Source organism: Nuphar pumila, chromosome 15, assembly GCF_984573655.1.
Source record: "Nuphar pumila chromosome 15, dmNupPumi1.hap1.1, whole genome shotgun sequence".
Taxonomy (NCBI): domain Eukaryota; kingdom Viridiplantae; phylum Streptophyta; class Magnoliopsida; order Nymphaeales; family Nymphaeaceae; genus Nuphar; species Nuphar pumila.
This window is the reverse complement of record NC_143263.1, coordinates 13,450,798-13,470,317: the sequence shown is the minus strand read 5'-3', so window position 1 is coordinate 13,470,317 and position 19,520 is coordinate 13,450,798. Positions and strand designations below refer to the sequence as shown.

The window sequence follows — 19,520 nt, the reverse complement described above, 5'->3', positions numbered from 1 at the left end:
CGCGTGTGTGTGTGTGTGAGAGAGAGAGAGAGAGAGATCATAAATGGCATATAGTAATTTGTTGCTCCATCTAAGATCCGTGTAGGACTGTCTCCATTATGTTTCCGATCTTGGGCACAAATAGCCTTCTAATTTTGCCTCGTGGAATCCTTGAAAGATTTCTTTGAGGGCTTCTCTTTGTTAGTTCCCGCACACTCTTTTGTTCCTGCAAATATCTCTTGATTTCTAAAATGCTGGTAGCATGTGGAACATGTTATTTCATGAAAGGTGCATCATAGGCATAGCAAGTCAGTGACAATGACGTATTGTTTGTATTTGGTAATGGAGAACTCGTGCAAGTAAAATGGTAGTTCAGATGAAAAATCCAGTGTCCCTTTTTTCATTAGTCAAGCTGGGGGGATTAGGATCCCCCTCCTATAGGGTACAGTAGACAACCCCTACTGTTGAGTAACAGGTACAAGTCAGTCAGGTGGATTATCTTTCCAAATGATGCGGTCCCTATTAATGAGGATACTGAAAGGGCTGAAACTGAAAATAGATACATACCTCCTGCCATGAGTGCAGCGGAATGAAGATGATGTACATTGATGAAGACGTCAAACACGTGAGGGAAAGGCCTTCCAATCTCTCCTAGATATGCACGGGAGATGGGCACCCACAGGCATGTGCACTTTAGATCTAGTGAGTTCTAGGGACCTGTCTCATAAAAATATATATACATATTCCTCAACCCATGATAGAGGAATCCAAACTGGATGGGTAACTGAATGGGATGTGATAGAGATTATCCGTATCCAAAATGTAACCCCTTCTTAATGTGATGAATACAGGTCATATACGGGTCATAACCCAACATTCTTCCACGGCCCAATTCATTACAATTCTGCAATCCCAATCAAAGTCTTAAACAAGAACTCCTAATGGCGTGAATCATGGCGGTAAATACTTTCAATTGAATATATCCTTCCATGTCTACCACTAGTTTATCCTTGAATAAGTTCTTAAGGAAGATTGATAATTAATTAGCAAGCTACTTAAAAGCTCACTTAAGGTCCAAACAATAACAATAATGAAACTGAATTGCTTTCTATTCATCATAATAACGTGTCTAAAATAAAAGCATTAACAAATGAGATCAACATAAACAATGACATGAGTCAAGTGTCAGATATCACATATCCAAAGGTACACCAAGTCCCATACGGGTTACATGTTAATTAAACACTTTTGGTGTCAATCCCTTCGTCAAAGGGTCTGCAATCATGAACTTTGTACCAATATGTTCAATAGACACTATCTGATCTCGAACCTTCTCCTTCAAAGTTAGATATTTAATATCAATATGCATGTTGGCTCACGTAAACTTATTATTCTTGGAGAAGAAAACTGTAGAGGAATTATCACAAAGTAACTTAAGAAGCTTCGAAATGGTGTCAACAACTCGAAAACCAGAAATAAAATCTCTCAACCAAATAGCCTCTAGTAGTGCATCATGACAAGCTATGAATTATGCCTCCGTAGTGGAAGAAGCAATAGTGTCTTGCTTTCCACTCTTCCATGAAATAGCACCCCCAGAAAGTAGGAAGATAGACCCTGAAGTAGATTTCCTATCATTCGGGCATTCAACATAATCTGCATCTGAATAACCAACCACCTCCAAGTGATCAGTCTGTCTGTATATGATTATATAATCTTTCATGCCCTGTAAATACCGCATAACCTTCTTTGCAGTTTTCCAATGATCCAATCCAGGATTGCTTTGAAATCTTTCCAGCATATTCACTATATAGCAAATGTCAGGCCTTGTACAAGTCTGAGCGTACATTAGGCTACCAACTACTGATGCATAAGGTATGTCTGTCATTTGCTTTTTCTCTAATTCATTCTTCAGACAATGTGCCAAACAAAATTTATCTCCTTTAACAACAGGTGCAGCTGTAGTTGAGCAGTTTTGCATACTGAATCTTTCAAGGATCCTTTTGATATAGGCTTTCTGAGACAGACCAAGTATTCCTTGAGTTTTATCTCTGTAAATTTTAATGCCCAAAACATAATTAAGAGGCATTTCTTATATCTTTCATTTCAAATTTCTTGGAAAGAAACTACTTAGTTTTGTGCAACATGTTCAAATTATTGGTTGCAAGTAAAATATCATTCACATAAAGAACTAAAAACATAAATTTGCTCTCACTTACCTTAAGGTATATACAATTATCTAAAATGTTCTCAGTGAAACCAAAAGAGGATACCACATCATTGAACTTAATATACCATTGACGGAAAGCTTGTTTCAGCCCATATATGGATTTTTTAAGCTTGCAAACAAGGTTGGAACCTTTATCTAAGATAAAACCCTCAGGTTGTCGCATGTATAGTTGTTCATTTAGGTCCCCATTCAAAAAAGTTGTTCTCACATCCATCTGATGAAGCTCAAAACCGAAATGAGCAACTAAAGCCATGATTATCCTAAATGAGTCCTTCTTAGAAACTGAAGAGAAGGTCTCATGGTAATTGATGCCCTTCTTTTGAGTGAATCATTTGGCTACAAGTCGGGCTTTATAACGATCTATGTTGCCTAATGAGTCTCTTTTAGTCTTAAAGACCCATTTGCAACCAACTGATTTGACCCCTTTAGGCAACTCCACTATATTCTAGACTTGATTTTTAGCCATAGATTTCATCTCTTCCTTCATGGCATCATACTATTTTATAGAATCACTCCCACTCATGGCTTTTGAGAACAATGTAGGATCTTCATTAACCCCAATGTCATAGTCAACTCCCTGCAAGTAAGTGACATAATCTGAAGCAATTGCAGGCCTTATCACTCTACCAGATCATGTTGATCTTACCCTTTGTTTTGTATCCTGTAAGAATATAGGAGTAGGATCCACTGCTTCAAAGATGATTGATTCTTCATTGAGTTGTACATCATTGATTGATTGTCCCTCTAATGCCTCACTTTGTTGAATAAAGCAAGGCATTTGAACAACAACTATATCACCTGAATTTTTAGAAACTGAAACAGATTCTTGTATTTTCTCAAAATTTATATCTCAAGATTGTACACTCCCACTAATTTCATCATTCTCAAAAAAATTGGCATTTCTTGCATCAACTATTTTCGAAGTATGAGATGAACAATAAAATTTGTAACCCTTAAACTCATTCGGATAACCAATGAAATAATTAACCATTGGTTGTCCTCATGTCTAACTTGTTCTCATGCAGATTTCAAATACTGACCTCTACAGGACAACCCCAAACGTGTACATGTTCCAAACTAGGTTTCCATCCTTTCCACGATTCAAAAGGTGTCTTTTGAACTGCTTTAGTCGGAACCCTATTTAATATGTATATTGCAGTTTTTAAGACCTCGCTCTAGAGAGATAAAGGGAGAGTAGAATTACTAATCATACTCCTAACCATGTCCATTAATGTTCGATTTCACCTTTCAGCTACACCATTTTGCGATGGTGTACCTGGCATTAATATTGAGGTTCAATACCCTGTTCTTTAAGGAATCTAGCAAATAGACCAGGTTTTTGTCCATTATCATGCTTTCCATAATATTCATCACCTCTATCTAATCTCACTATTTGGATTTTCTTTTTTGTATGCCTTTCTACTACTGAGTGATATTCCTTAAAGGCATCTAGTGCCTCAGATCTCTCATGCAGTAGAAAGAGATACATATATCTAGAGAAATCATCAATAAAGGTAATAAAATATTTTTTACCATCAAAACATGGAGTAGAAAATGGTCCACAAATATCTGTATGTATAATTTGTAAGAGCTCAAAGCTTTTTCTGACACCTTTAGTGGTATTATGATTAGTTTGCTTTCCCTTAATGCAATCTACACATACCCCAAAGTCAGTGAAATCAAGAGTTTTAATAACTCCATCATTCACTAATTTCTTTATTATCTTAATGGAGATATGTCCCAATCTCCTGTGCCAGAACATTGATGACCTACCATTGTCACATTTACGTTTTATGCCAACATGCAGAGTTAAAAGGGTTTGTTCATAATGAGAATCAAGAATCAATTTATATAAACCATTCACAAGAATTACAGAATCAACAATACGGGAGTTTATATATATATATATATATATATAGAGAGAGAGAGAGAGAGAGAGAGAGATAAGAGAAAGGGCAGACCTTCGACATTGAGGGGGTGCTCGGCCTCTAACGGCGCTCTGGCAGTGGTCGGCCTCCAACGAAGGTTGCAGGGAAGGAGATGAGGAGAGAGAGAAGGCGGGTGTTGTGTTTAAGTAGGGAGGTATACGGAAGCAGATCAGGTCATGCTGAACATAAGTGTTTTTGCTCATGCCGACATCATGGCCGTCTGTTTGCATTTTGGATGAATGCCACGTGGTTTTGTTGACTTTTGAGCTTTTTAAAATGCAAATTGGATGGCCATGATGTCAGCATGAGCAAAAATGCTCATCTTCAGCATGACCTAATCTGCTTCTGAGGTATATGATGGGTGGAAAAGTGAAAAGTGGAACGACCCACAACCGCCCGATCAGCCTTGATCAAACGACTGGGGTAAGTTATTATGAGACTTCTTATATTTTTCAGTTCTCATATTCTAGCAATATATATAAAGTGAGAGAGAGAGAGAGAGAATCAGTAGAATATAAGAACATAAATATGAGAACTAAAAATATGGGATCACTTTTTTTGCAAATCCAACCATGTGGATATGCTTGGCGTGGTGAACTTGCTATGAATCAACCATTGGATTGTGTATTTTTTTATGAAAAAATATGATTTTTGAATGCTTGAATATTTATGAAGATTATGAGCAATTGATTTTAAAACCTTAAAAAAATATCATTTATGCATTAAAATTGGATGATTCAAGAGAGGGTTTTTATAAAAGCAAGCATGTAGATCACATCCATGCGGTTAGATTCAAGAAAAAAAAACAAAAAAATTCATGAAAATCGTGGCTCACACATTAGTTCTCATATTCTAGTAACTATATATGGGTTAATGTAACATTAAACTAGTTGTCTTTAACGTTAGATAAATTCAACTATGTTAAAATGATTAAAATATCCTTAGAATGTGATATTTTTTAAAAATGTATGATTACTTTTTGAGGTAAAATAAATAAATTTATTAGATTAATAAAGTGATTTTCTTGAAAAAAGGTTTTTGACTTTTTAATTCCCTTCAAATTCAAAGAACCTATATAGTGCTCAAAAGGTAGTGATGCATTTTAAAAATACCATTCTTTTAAGGGTATTTTAGTTATTTTTATAATAATGAATCTATTTAATGTTAAATATATTTATTTTAATGTTAAATTAACCATATAGAAAAAGTGATATATAGTTGCTTATCATCAATAAGCCAATAAGTAGGTGTTTTCAGGATGTTTTTGCAAAATCTGATCCACAAAAGTTAAAAACAGTGACTAAATTTAGATATATTAAATATATCATGACTATATTGTTACAACGAATCTATTATAAAAACTGATTTTAGTTTTAAAAGTTTCAAAATCCCTCGATAAATATATTTTGGACAACAAACCACAGCTTTTTAACTTTTGTCACTTTCCAACCAACAACCAACAGTTAATCTTCATCTTCTAGAGCCTCTGGTCCATGATGCTTCAGATTAGCTGTTCTTGACACACAAATCATCCATAAATTTTCCTTAACATAACAAACTAAACGGGTTTGGATTAGATTGGATATCCAACCTAGATCCAAACAGTCCGCATCCCTATCTCTGTCACACGGACATGAAACAAGAACACGTGGACCCTCCATGTGACGTGTTATGACATGTTTTTTTTATATTATAAAAATGTTTATTATTTTTAAAAATTGTTATATTTTTCTATTAATTAATGTATTGTGTACTATATCTATTACAAATTCATAAAAAACACGAATCCACATCGTGTCTCAGTATCTGCAGTATCCTTGTGACACACTCCTATATATGTGTGGCTCATCGTAAGCGTCCCCGTGTTGAGAGCCTCAACCAAGTTGGAGGTAAGTGGGACTTGTGATCATTGTCTAACATTGTTGGTGCATCATGGTTGCACCCAACTTCACACGAGCCATGGATTTCTTGCAACGATACACAAAGTGGCCAAGAAAGGCTACCGAGGAGAAAACATAAAGAAGAAACCATGAAGCTATCGTTATATATATATATATATATATATATATATATATATATATATATATATATATATATATATAGAGAGAGAGAGAGAGAGAGAGAGAGAGAGAGAGAACCTCTCTGAAGAACAGCAACCTAGCCTCTCTGGCTCTGCCTGGCGTACTTTCAATCACTGTCCTGTCAGCGTAAAAACTCCACCAAATTTCCTCCTTTATACAAATAACGCCAACTCTAACTCTAAAGAACAGAGACCTAACCGCGTTGGCTCTGCCTATCATACTTTCAGTCACTGTCCTGACAGCGTAAAACTCCACAAAATTTTCTCGGTCCTTAGAAATTCACTTACAAATAAAGCCAACAGTCATGTCGTTCCTAGCGGTTTCCATACATTCTCAGTTGAAATTCCTGTTTTCATGTGCTAAACTCGATGGGGACAAGTGAGGCTAAAAATTGGTTAGGAAGTTTCCTTGGGAAACTTATGAAAGAAAACAATGCAATCGTTTTCAAGGTTTTTAATAAACCCTATGTCCGATAAAATATTGAATATGGGCCAAGTTAAATAAAATAAGTGTCCCTTACGGGGGTGGCAATCGGGTTGGGTCGGTGGGTCAGAATACCTCAACATGAACACGACCCATTTATTAAACGGGTCAGATGTGGCAAACACGAACACGACCCATTTATTAAACGGATAACCAGACACAACACAATTAACTCATTTAATAAACGGGTCGGGTCGACACGACACGATTACACGACACGGTGACCCATTTATTAAACGGGTCGACCCGATAACCGCACAAGCGCACACCACCACTAGAGAGGAGAGGTCTCGCGCTCTCGGCTGCGGCTGGGTAGGAAGGAGTTACGTGGGTGACTAAAGTGTAAAGTTAGGAGTTAGGGTTAGATAAGTTAATATATATATATATATATATATATAAACGGGTTGCGGGTTGACTGATTTGTGTAAACGGGTTGACCAACCCGGTTGACTGGTTTATTAAACGGGTTGGTGGGTTGGCATACCCCTAACACGAACACGACCCGTTTAATAAACGGGTTCGGCGGATTGACTCATTTACGACACAAACCCGTTTAAGCCAAACCCTAACCCGGCTAAGAAGCGGGTTGGCCAGTCTGGTCAGATTTTGCCACCCCTACTTACTGGTGATAAACAAACCCAATATCCAAGAAATTTCAGTCATTGAGGCTTGTGTTTTGAGAGGACAAGCAAAAAGGAGATGGAAGTTTGAATGAAGCATTGATAACGTACCAAACCATGTGACGAAATGGTTAAGGGGTAGGAGAGAGCCCTTAATGTGTTGTGGGCTTTTTTTTTGTGGATAAGTCAGTGGGATCTCTGGACAATAAATTGGTGACCACCCTCTAGAATTTCATGACCCAATATTTGTCTCATGTTCTGATTTTTTCTTGTGCTAAAAAAAAACTCTTGAAGTCTTTTAATGCTCTTGAGAGAGTATACCCAGCTTTGTGACCTTTAGGTTTTGAACTCATGAGGTTGTGTCGACTGGGTAATGGTCACAAATCGCCTCTTCCTAGATGTGGAGCCCTCGACACTGCGCTGAAGTTTTTTAATTAAACAAATGAAAATGCAACTTGTTTTTTTATTTGAAAGGCAAGCCGGGGTTAGTCGGATCCCCACAACTTATTCAACTGTACCACTAGATTTTGAACCTGCAACGTCCCACCACAAGGCGGACGTTCACTAACCTTTCCTACCGAGCTCCTGTTGGAAAAAAAATTCAATTTGTTCTTGCAAATAAAACATATACCAAAGTCAGCCGGCAAGAACATGATTATAATAATGACCGCAGTTATTTTAAGTGAGGGAAAGTTTTCCTGATAAATTCTTTTGGAAAAAGATTGCAAAAATCTTGGCGTATAAATTAAAAACTTTAGAAAAACATAAAAATAATATGAACTAAAGAAGCAAAATTCATGTCAAGATTACCACAACAACATCATGTTGGCAACACTACTTCATCATCACTTTTTTTTCTTTTTTGAGAAAAAAAATTATTAATAGTAAATAGATAATACAGTCTTAGGTTCACTACAAGGATGAGGGTCAATAGCGGCAATGTTTCTCATCCAAGATTCAAACTCTTGGCTATAAATAAGAGGAGACCCCCTTTTATAAAATTGTCCCCTCCCTCTCTGTCTACTTTCTCTCTCTAGCCTTTCTCCTCTTATCTTTCTCTTTTGGTTCTAGCTTGGACCAAGCCAACTACAAGTGAGCTTGGACCTACCTGACTTAGCCTGAGTCCACCTAGGTCAAGTTTACTTGATCTACCATGTTAACTTTTCTCTCTCTTCCTTTATTTTTGGTCTTTGCTTGGGTCAAGCCTACTTGACCTAAACTGAGCTCACTTGAGGAGAGTTTGGATCCACCTGACCTAGACTGAGCCTAGTTAGGTCAAGACCCCTTGGCTCTAGTAGCTTGACCTCCCCTATCTTTTTTTTAACTAAGTCCAACCCATCTAACCTAGTCTAGCCCACTTGAAGTAGGTTTGAACCTAGTTGGACCTAAACTAGGTCCAATCTATTTTTGGCCTATACCTCTTCGTTTCTCAACATTGACAAGTTTTGCATGAGATGCCTTTGGTTGTGACCGTACCGAACATAAGGATGTGTCGACCATGACCTAGGAGTGCCTCTATACTACCTTGAGCCACTCCTATCGAATTTTGGTAGGTTTGCACGCTATTCTCTCTCTTTCAAGTTATTTGTTAGATTAATTGTTATGTACGGTGGAATTTTTCTTATCGTACATTTTTTTAAAAATAATATCTGGTCATAATCTTTGATTCACACCCTCTAGGACACTACAAGCTTGATTCAGTGTTCACGCGCATACCCTTATCACTATCGCTCGATATTTGCGTTAAATTATATGCCATAGGGTCTTAGTTCTTGGTTTACGTCCTCTAGGCTATTGCAAGCTTGCTTCGGTGTCCACATGTATATCTTTGTGACTACTTCTCTATTTACTATATATATGTAAAAATATACATATATGTTGCTTTATGCATTTTACGTAGCCCGATGCGTGGTTTCATTCATCGGTCCCTGCTTTATGCACTTTACTTTGTCGTCGCGTTGTTATGTGCAAAGGCTTATGCTTTACACAATTTACTTAGCCCGATACATGGTTTCATTCATTGGGCCTAACTTACGCACTTTACTTAGTTCGATGTGTGGTATAATTCACTGAACCTTGCTTTACGCACTTTACTTTATCGTCATGCCGTTATGTACACAGACTTCTGCTTTACACAATTTACTTAGCATGGTGCATAGTTTCATTTATCAGGCCCTTCTTATGCACTTTACTTAGCCCAATAAATGGTTTAATTCACCAAGTCTTGCTTCACGCACCTTGCTTTATGGTCACACTGTTATGTATAGAGGCTCCTGTTTTTACTAAATATAATTGTGCTATAATAAGCATATAAATGGTGACTAATCCTTATTGCCCAAAGTGATTCCAAATACCTTGTCTCATTCAAAACATTGTTTGGTAAAGAAACTCCTATTAGAAATATTTCAGATTTGTGCAAAATCATATTTACGTAAACATCTAAATCATCAGCGTAAGGTCTAATTAAGACTTAAGTTTTTAATAAACCATTGAAGATGCAAAGTATGCACAACGGTGTGCATCTATCAAAAAATGATAATAGTGATTTTCTTGATAAATAGGAGAGATGTTGAAATTTCTGACAAGATGCTCTCTAAGCTAAAAGGAATGTCGTGTTTTTCCTGTTAAACAGAGGAGATGCTATAATTTTTTTGGCAAAATATGCACCTAAGCTAGTATGGATGTCACGATGATACCCTCATTATGGGAACCTTGCCTAGATGGCTCGTTCTATTTTTGCCTTCAAGGGCATTGCACTTGTAAGGACCATTGTGCCAGAATAGGCATTGTGTTATGTTAGGCCAGTACTTGTTGTGGCTAAATGCGTCGAGCAGTCGATCCAAAGTGATCATTGATTATGCATGCCTCTGTAAAATACTGTACAAGAATAATACTCGAAAGCGTCATTGTGCTAGAGTTGGTTATCCACCCACAAGGGGTGAAGCACTCATGAAGGTCGTAGACATCAAGAGCGATGTTTGCATGCATATAAATAAAACATAAAGGTAGTCCCTATCCACATGAGAACTGACCCGTGCTTCGGCAAACTGATTGGGGTTGGGTTTATATTCCCTTTGTACAAAATGTACTGAATTGCCTATGTGGCACTCGACGTTCTAATAAGAAATATTATATTGTCTAACCCTTTAAGGACTTTACATTCATCGAGGCAGATGATGATGGTACTACCTCAAATGACATACATTATCTTATGAACCAAAGAATTTAGGTCTCTGGGTCACTCAAAGGTTAGGAGGCCGGATTATTTTTAAGATCTAGGGATTCAACCTCACTACTGTAGTAGAATGAAGCATATGAAATGACCTAGTGGGGTTTATCCCGACTTGAAAACTATCGCCCCACTACGGGCAAGGTCATTCAGGCCTCTAGGCATACAAAAATACATAGCATAATAAATATCTATATGGCTTCATTTAACACTGAAGTTAAATTCTTCTATGTACCAGGGGGTGGACTCATAATTATGAAAATACTATAGTAGCTATAGGTACATCGATGAATAAATGAATGAATGCGTGTTAGTGTTACTCATGCATCACCTTGTGTAAGATACTGATCTTGGTACACTGTTGGATCGATCAGGCAAAGGACTCAAATTATATCTCCATGGCTAAGCTAGGCTCAAGGAGCACTTGCTTTAATTCATGTGATATTGATATGCTAAATCATGGAGACTTGAGCTACAATAAATTCAACTTCGATTCTAAAGTGGATTTTTATATCTTCAATGTATTATGCTTGTTAGAATTAGAATATTTTTCTACCATACCAGAAATGGTTCTTATCTCATTTTATAGGGGATACAGGTATTAAACCTGTGGTATGATATGCAGAGTAGGGTGGCATTGAGATTCAGAGTTTCTCCAGATTGTGTTGAACATTTCATTTTCAAACCTAGTTTATCTAGCACTGCTTTACCAAATGGTCTATTTGCAATAAATGACTCATTTTGGTTTGCTTAAATGAAATATTTTTTGTGGACAATAAGGGATTTGCCACATACCTATGACTTACTATCGTTGATTTTCACTGCTAAAGTCTTTTTCAATTCTACTATAAAGAAAAAAAAATCATGAAATTTGGACAAAGTTTTGTTTTAGAAATTTGGGGCGTTACACTCCTCTTCCTCACCCGCATCTTTATAGGAGTACCACTTTACCTACGTAATGAAGTTTCATTTATGGTTAGTCCAATATTACATTGCCTAAAAACATGTATCACTTGTTAATAAAAAAATATGCTTACATCTGCCCTGGTCAACTTTTGCAATTTCTTAAAGTACTGGTCATAGCCCATATAATGACAAGACTTCCTTTCATAAGGTGCATCTTCATTGATATTTTGTCTCCACATTGTGAGGCGTGGAAATTCATGGACAACTTGGCTTCTTAGGGGCCTTCCAACATATATGTGCTCTCATTTTCAAATGTATAGAGATTTGTACAAGGATTACCACATAACATAGTAAATTGTATAAAAAATCAAAATACAACTAAATAACTAATATTTTAGCTTAAATCAACAGTTTAAGTATAATGAAGGAGTAACTCTCTCCAATAAGACCAACATGTCGGTCAAATTTGCTTTTTTTGCCTCTACACTAGTCAAAGAGGCATAAAAGTATGCAAGCACAATTGCCCCTATGCGTAATTTAAGTTTTCATTGTCCTATGACTCTTCTCGTACAAAGTCCAATTTCCATACTACATTAATATCAGATACTCCTCCAATTTTCAGAGTGAGTTGCTTTGAACTGTGTAGATGGTCTACGATAAAAAAAAAAAACCAAAAAGCACCAACATAATTCAAGTAAAGGCCTAGTTTGAGAATAGTTATAATGAAACTGACTGCTCAAACCTGCCCTTTGCCTATAATGTGTTGGTGCTTTTTTGCTAACTTTTCTTTTATCGCAGACTGTCTACACAGTTCAAACCAAGTCGCTCTGAAAATTTGACAAGTATCCGCTTTAACACACTATGAAAATTAGACTATATACGGGAAAAGTTATAGGATAACACAAGCTTAACTTCTCTTAAACTTGTTAATGCAAGTTCAAAGGCAGAAGTAACACATCACAAGGGAATCACTCCCAATATTTGACTACCGCCCTTCACTCCAACACACGATAGCCTTCCCTTCATCCTCCTCACAAACTTGCATACAGGTGACGTCCAACGAGAGAGAGAGAGAAAGCGACGAGCATTCCAATCATTTTGATTTCTTATTTTATGCTAACAATGAGAGCCTCCATTTATAGGCTAAGGGAGGCTTCATAAAAGCTTTACAGATTACAAAATATTTTGAAAATGAAATTGTAAAGTCTCAAGAGGCTTAACCCTAATTTTGGTTAGGGCATCAAAGAGGAGATGTCGACCTTATCTCCATGTGCATGCCTACCTAGGTCATTGAAGATTCCAGTAAAAATATTTAATCCAGATCTATTTGATTAACTTTAATTTGAACTTGAATATTCAAACATCACAAATACCTAAGTTACTTCTCATAATTTTTTTTAATACATAAAAATCAGCAAAATTTCTTTTAAACTCAAACATACAAAGTGTGCAAATACCTAAGTTACTTTGCATAAAAAATGAAATAACATATCATAAAAAACTATGAAATTTCTTTTAAATTTAAACTTAAAAACCTCACAAATAGTTGAGTTACTTCGCATTAAAAATGATAGAAAAGTTCATAAAAAATATGTGAAAACTCAACCGACAAAATGCGTAAATACTTGAGTTACTTCACATAAAAAATGTAATAACTTCGCATAAAAAAGTGTACATTTTTTTTAAGCTTCAACCTCAAAACATCGCATATGAAGGAAATTCACTCAAAAAATGATATTTGTGAGGGCTAAAAAGGTTATAAAAATAACAGTATTTGTGATTTTGGACAGCAAACAAATTTCAAAATTTTTAAGGCTTTTAAGTAAATATGTCATTTTGGTCGTATAGTATGATCATTTTTTGTATATTTTTAATCTTTTAACTAATTTATTTTATCCCAATGGGGTTCCACTTGTCTGGTAGGAGCAGTTAGTCAGTTGGGACAGTAAAAGTTCAAATCCTAATGGTATGATTGTATAATTGGTGGGGGAAATATTGTTGTGCATATCGGCTTATAGAAATTTGGTATGCTTTATTCATAAATCAACTATTTTTTAATAAATATAAATAAATACTATTTTTTAATAGTTTTTTAATAGTTTTAACACATATGTTATGATTGACACATAATATTTTTTATTATTTTTTGATCGATACAAAATGATTCACTTGAATATCGGTATCGATCAAACCAAATGAATCGGTGACCAAACCATTCAGGGTTGACACAGATATTGACAACATTGGGTGAGGTCTGCCTAACCCAGCCTGCCTATAAAAAAAAACTAATTTGTCTTATACAATATTTGGCTGATAATAACATAATAAATAAAAAAAGATTTCAATTTCACACTAGAAGGGGTGGGCATCGGGCTGGCCCGGATCCGTTTAGAGCTCGGCCTATCGGGCTTTAAGTGCGGCCCAGCCCAAAGATGGCTCGGCCCGTTTATTAACAGGTCGGGTTTTGGCCAAGTTCTTAACAGGATCAGGTTTGAAGAATAGCCCATGACCTGGCCAATTGGCTCAATGGTTCATTGTGAAGCGGGATCGGCTCGGCCCAAACTCATTTGCAAGTTACTTTTTAATAAAATCAATAAATTAATTTTTAAAATACTATTTTTAAAAAAAAGTTAATAAATAGATCAAGCTCATCGGGACAGCCTGGTAGCCTCCAGACCGACCCGTACCCAGCTCATGTATATAACAGGACGGGTTCCAATCCGTTTGCTAATGGGCCTGAGCCTAAACCTTTGATTCGGTTCGGCTTGGCCCATCGGGCCTCCCTGTCGGTTGCCCACCCCTTAGCTGCCGTTTTTTCTGCTGTTGAATCATTTTGTTCTCACATAAAATACCAAAACGCTCCCAACCATTCCGTTCCGTACGGCATAAATATAAGGTCACTATCGTAATTTACTACTGGAGCCCCAGTCCCGACCTCGTCAACGAATCGCGACCCAAATAATCGCCGACCCGATCATCTGATGAATCAGCCGCTCTTTTTACCCGACTCTCATCCCAATCATTTACCACAACTCCACGGGGTGCTTTGGGGAGTCCATCGGACGGCCAGGAATGCATGGACCTGAAGCGATTGACGGCAGTAAATACGTGCTTCCTTGTTACGGTGGAGAGCGTAAGCTTCAAAGTCATGTGCGAAATGACGTCTACGAAAGGGACGCATGACGTCATCACGCGGACGTCATCACGCGGACGCCATCCACGGGTTGTGTGGCCAATGCGGAAGAAGGTTTGAAAATTCTCGGTCGGTTCCTGAGGATAAGTGGGCCCCACTTCCACTCAGCCCCTCGACGGTCAGTGTTTTGTGGCGAATGGGATTACTAAATTGGCCCTGATAGATAGTCAAAGTTACCCCCATGATCTCTTTGACCATTCCCCTTCCACTGACTGCCCAAATTTACCCCTGACAACGATTTTAAAGTCCCTCATATCTCTTTCCTGGACCTAAGGCTGGTAAACGAACCAAACATGAGGTATTCAAGACTTGCTCGTTTTTGTGAAGAGTTCAAGCTGAGCTTGAGCTAAACGAGCCAAGTTCGAGCACGAAAAAAATGCATTGTTTCAAGGCTGAAAATAATGTTTGAACTCTAGACCTAGTGAGACATGTTCAAATTCGCTCATTTGAGCAAAATATACAATGTTTCAAAGCTGAAGAAATGGATTTGAACTCTTAAAAGTGATTGTTTACAAGCCAAATTCATCAACTCTTTATTTTATACTACGTTACATAACATAAAATATATCGCGAGCATACTTAACAAGCATATACCAAGCCAAGCCAAGCCACTTTTTGGCTTACCGAGCCCATTTTACTAGTCGAGCACAAGCGGCTTGTCTTGTTTCCCAGCCTGACCTAGTCCTGGGCTAGCTTAGAGTTGTTAGTTGGTCAAGTTGGATATCTTGATCTATCGAACTAAGTTAAACAAAGCCTAGCTCAAATCTGTCAATTAACTATGTTCCAAGTAAAATATGGGGTGGTTAGCATAACAGATCAATTCGAACCCTCAGATCCATTTCTGATTGGGATTCACGACTTGAGTTTGAATTTCACCGATCCCTCAGATCCATGCCAAACGCGCTCGAAGCTACTAGGTTCCATGCCAATTTACCTCCCAATGTGTTGAACACCACCTGTTTTTGTGAAGGGAAAGCTGCAAAGGGCATATTGGTAATCCTCAGCGAAACAATTCTGTAGTACTTAGAGTTAAACCTGCCATTGTTAGTGAAAAGAGTAGGGTTATGACCAAGTCAATCACTCGCTCTTAAGCAAGACCAAAGACCGGCCTTGGCATTCCTTACTCAAACAATCAAACCTCATCCCCACCCTGAACCCCAAATATATATAAATATATATATATATATATATATATATATATATATATATATATATATATATATATATATATATATATATATATATATATATATGCACCCATTTTTTCACCTTCTCCACACACCAACATTCTCAACTCTCTGCTGAGAAGCTCATCAATTCACAGAGATCCTCTGCTCCTAGAACCTAAAGAATTCCTGCCACTTTCTTCCAAAGAAAACCCTACTCTCATCAGCAAATGAGTGAGAGACACCAATTCCATGGGAAAAGTGCAGTTTTAGACACCAAAATCTCGAGGATCACAGGTTTGGAGACACTTCTTCTCTGCATCAACCTGAGCCTGCTTCTTGGCATCAATCAATTCTGACGAAGGAGCATAATTTGAGGATTTTTCCCGTGATCTGACTCGGTGGTGATAGGAAAATGGAGGGCGGAGACCTGCAGAAGAGAGTGATAATGGAACTGACTGAGGGCGAAGAATTCGCAAAGCAGCTCCAAAGGAGCCTTGAGGCACCATCATCCTCCGAGTTGAAAGATGTGTTGGTGAATAAGGTCTTATCGTCGTTCGCCAACGTTCTCGCCATCCTCAAATCCGGTGAGTCCTACATGCCGGAGATGCCGCCGGTGCCGGTAGTGCCCGACTCACCGCGCTCGGTCGGTAGCAGCCCGCAGGAAGGAATTTTCAACAAGAATTCCGGCAAGGCCTTTAGAGAACAGGAACGCCGGGATGTTTGCAAGAAGCGGTAGGTCTGCTTGTTTGACTTCATGTTTCATCTTTGATTAGAACTCCTTACTACCAACGGGGGCTTTGCTTGCAAGTTGGAACCCCAAATGGTATGGTTGTATAACCCGTAGAGGTCTGCCTAATCCCAGCTTTGTCTGACGAAAAAAAATTAGAAGTCGAGACAGAATTGTTCTACATAGTTCTGTCCGCCCAATCAAACGTCCCCTCAAGGTTTTGTTCAAGCGCAGCGCAGTAACTAGAATCTATGAAAAAAAAAATTCTTTGGAGGGGATGAGGATAGGGGGCGTGAAATAGTGTTTAATTAGTCATTTCTAGGAAGTCAACTGGGCAGACATGTCTGTCCTTGCAGAGTCGCGCTCACTTTTTTCCGTGTTGAGAAAGGTAGAGGAAAGCGTCAATTTGGCTCTCTTCAATGACCCAATTGGCCTTTAGCCCGATGGTTGGTCGTCCAAGTTGCTTCAAGGAAGCACCAAAAGTTGGCAGTTTTAGTTTGCCTTCATCCCCACCATCCATCTCAGCAAACTAACTGTATTAGATAAAGATGCGCATTCTTCACCACACTATGGCTCTCAACGTGGGGATTCATGATTTGCCATTAAAAATTGAGTTTATTCATTTGGCATGAGGTTAAGCATAACCAGGTTTCGTGAAGCAATGCCTTTTACCCAATTGGCACATTTTGTTTGAAATTTCTTTTGTCTTTAAACTGGCAATTGTTTTCTTCTTTCTAAACATATGGTTATCTATTAATTGCTGCAGAAAGACCTTGCCCAAATGGACAGAGCAAGTATACATTAACCCAGAGACAGGAGAGGGGCCCTTAGATGATGTGTATAGCTGGAGGAAGTATGGCCAAAAGGACATACTTGGTGCTAAACACCCAAGGTACTTCAATTAACCCCCCAGAACTTACATCAAGAAAACCTATCCTTATTGATGAAATTTTTTACTAGGTTAAAGGAATGAGGGAAGCAAAATAGATTATGGTACATGAAAAGACTAATTGGGTATGTTTGATGTTGTATGCAGAGGGTACTACCGATGCACACACCGGTATACCCAAGGATGTGAAGCAACCAAGCAGGTGCAGAAATCTGACCACAACCCCACAATTTTTGACATAAGTTACAGGGGGAAGCACACCTGCAACCAATCAACTCATCAGTTTTCCACAACAGTGCCTGTCCAACAAACTCAACGAAACCAGCATCCTCAAAATTTCCAGCCACAAATGCTTTTGAACTTCAAAACTGGCCTCAAGGTGAAGACTGAAGGCCTAGATGAGCCAAACACTGCCACACCTTTCTCCTTCCTCCCGACCCCAGAGCACCAAGAGCAGCAGCAGCAGCAACAAGAACACTCGTTTAATCAACTAATGGGATCTGTATCACCACAATTCGTCTCGCCCAGTACTTCTGACTCGAATTACTACATCTTCTCTTACGACATGGAGCAGCCAAATCTGCACACTTCGGAATCCGACCTGACCGATATCATATCAGCCGCCACATCGGCGCCCAATTCTCCAATTGTTGGCATAGATTTCCCACCCTTAGATCTTGGCCAGGATCTCGCTTTCGACGTCACGGACTTCTTCTAGTCTAAGATCAGAAGATGAACAATGTCTTTTCCCTTGTCATAGGAATGGCCCTTGGCACAGCATGGACTTCATTTTACAAAGCTCAAGCGACATGTTCACGTTAATTTGTCGTAAAGGAAGGATTATGTAATTTTATATGAGGAACCACTGATCAACTGGCCTCAGTTTTCTTCTTAGGTATATCCAGTAGTGGTATTCACTATTCAGCCTTCAGTTTCTATGCAGCACTTATCATCAACTAAGAGATGTACAATATAATTAGATTCTCATTTCCGTGCACTGGAAACGGTTTCTTGAATTTGAGGTCCCTCACCTGTCTTTTTTTTGTGCTCTTCACTCTTTTGATGGGTCATTTGAATCTTAATGCTTAAAAGTAACTGTGTTTTGCTCTCTAGAACAATGATGAGCTTGAATTTACTTCAACAGTGTGCCCATATCTTTACCTGGCCAAATATACACCATGGTTGCAATTAATCTCCAGAAGGACCATGGTTCATCGGTATGAAACTTTTTCGTCTGCATTACTTGGGCTTCAACCTATCCTTTTAGTGAACAGCCTACAAGGATTTGGTAAGATACCTGGAGGCCAAGGCATCTTAACCTTCAGCGGGTTCCGTGTTCAGATCAATGTAGTCAGCATTATCGGTGCTTACAATATCGTATCGCCAGAAAATGGATACGATACTGACCTGAATAGGGTTTTTTTTTAATAAATGTAAAAAGTAGTATTATCTTAATGGTTTTAACACCTGCCACATTGTGATTGACACATAATATTTTTCTATTTATTTCTTGACCGATACAAAACGATGAGTATCAGTATCGGCCCCGATACACCTGAATCGTTGGCCAAACGATACAGGTCCTATTACAATACTGAACATTGGTTCAGATCAATCAGAAAACATGATTGTGTGAAAAGGTGTATGGCCCTTTTGAAGGGGGAAGGGGTGGAAGGCATGGCCCCCAGCTCTTAACAGAAGGGTGCAGCCATTATGTGGCACTACGTGGTTGGGGCCCAACACGTCATTGAATCTGCTCTCATTAATCAGGAGTAATCAGGCAAAAGATGAGTCTCTAAGTGAAACTTTCCCTAACCTTTTTTAAAAGACATTTTTTTCAGGAACCATAATAGGACTGTCCAATAGGAAAATCAGTTCCACTCATCCCCGATGTCGATGCAGGTTGTTTTCATGAGATGAGACTCCATAGATGTGATCTGAACCATTCATTTAGTGAAAATCGACATTTAAATTACCCAAATTCGACTTTTTTTTTGTGATTAAAAAAACAATGGTTGACAAAACACAACTTTATAATTTAAAAAATCATTTTTTTGTCAAGAAAATATGACCCAAGGTTCGATTCTTA

The 19,520-nt window shown here is 38.0% G+C and overlaps 1 protein-coding gene and 1 pseudogene across 1 annotated transcript; one reads left to right on the top strand and one right to left on the bottom strand.

Annotated features, from left to right (window-relative positions):
* Window positions 1-1,507: 1,507 nt before the first annotated feature.
* Window positions 1,508-2,065, bottom strand: LOC149814562 (secreted RxLR effector protein 161 pseudogene; annotated as a pseudogene).
* A 13,852-nt stretch (window positions 2,066-15,917) lies between these two features.
* On the top strand, window positions 15,918-18,447 carry LOC149814561 (putative WRKY transcription factor 53). Its single transcript, XM_089988729.1, has 3 exons — window positions 15,918-16,547; window positions 17,309-17,434; window positions 17,579-18,447. Exons 1-3 carry the CDS (start codon window positions 16,228-16,230, stop codon window positions 18,147-18,149), a joined length of 1,017 nt encoding a protein of 338 aa, XP_089844855.1. The 5' UTR covers window positions 15,918-16,227; the 3' UTR covers window positions 18,150-18,447.
* Window positions 18,448-19,520: the final 1,073 nt, after the last annotated feature.

Bases quoted from the DNA above. Each gene is read 5' to 3' on its own strand.
- LOC149814561 (XM_089988729.1), top strand. From the start codon at position 16,228: ATGGAGGGCGGAGACCTGCAGAAGAGAGTGATAATGGAACTGACTGAG. The intron at 16,548-17,308 runs GTAGGTCTGCTT...TAATTGCTGCAG, and splicing joins CGGGATGTTTGCAAGAAGCG to AAAGACCTTGCCCAAATGGA. The intron at 17,435-17,578 runs GTACTTCAATTA...TGTTGTATGCAG, and splicing joins CTTGGTGCTAAACACCCAAG to AGGGTACTACCGATGCACAC.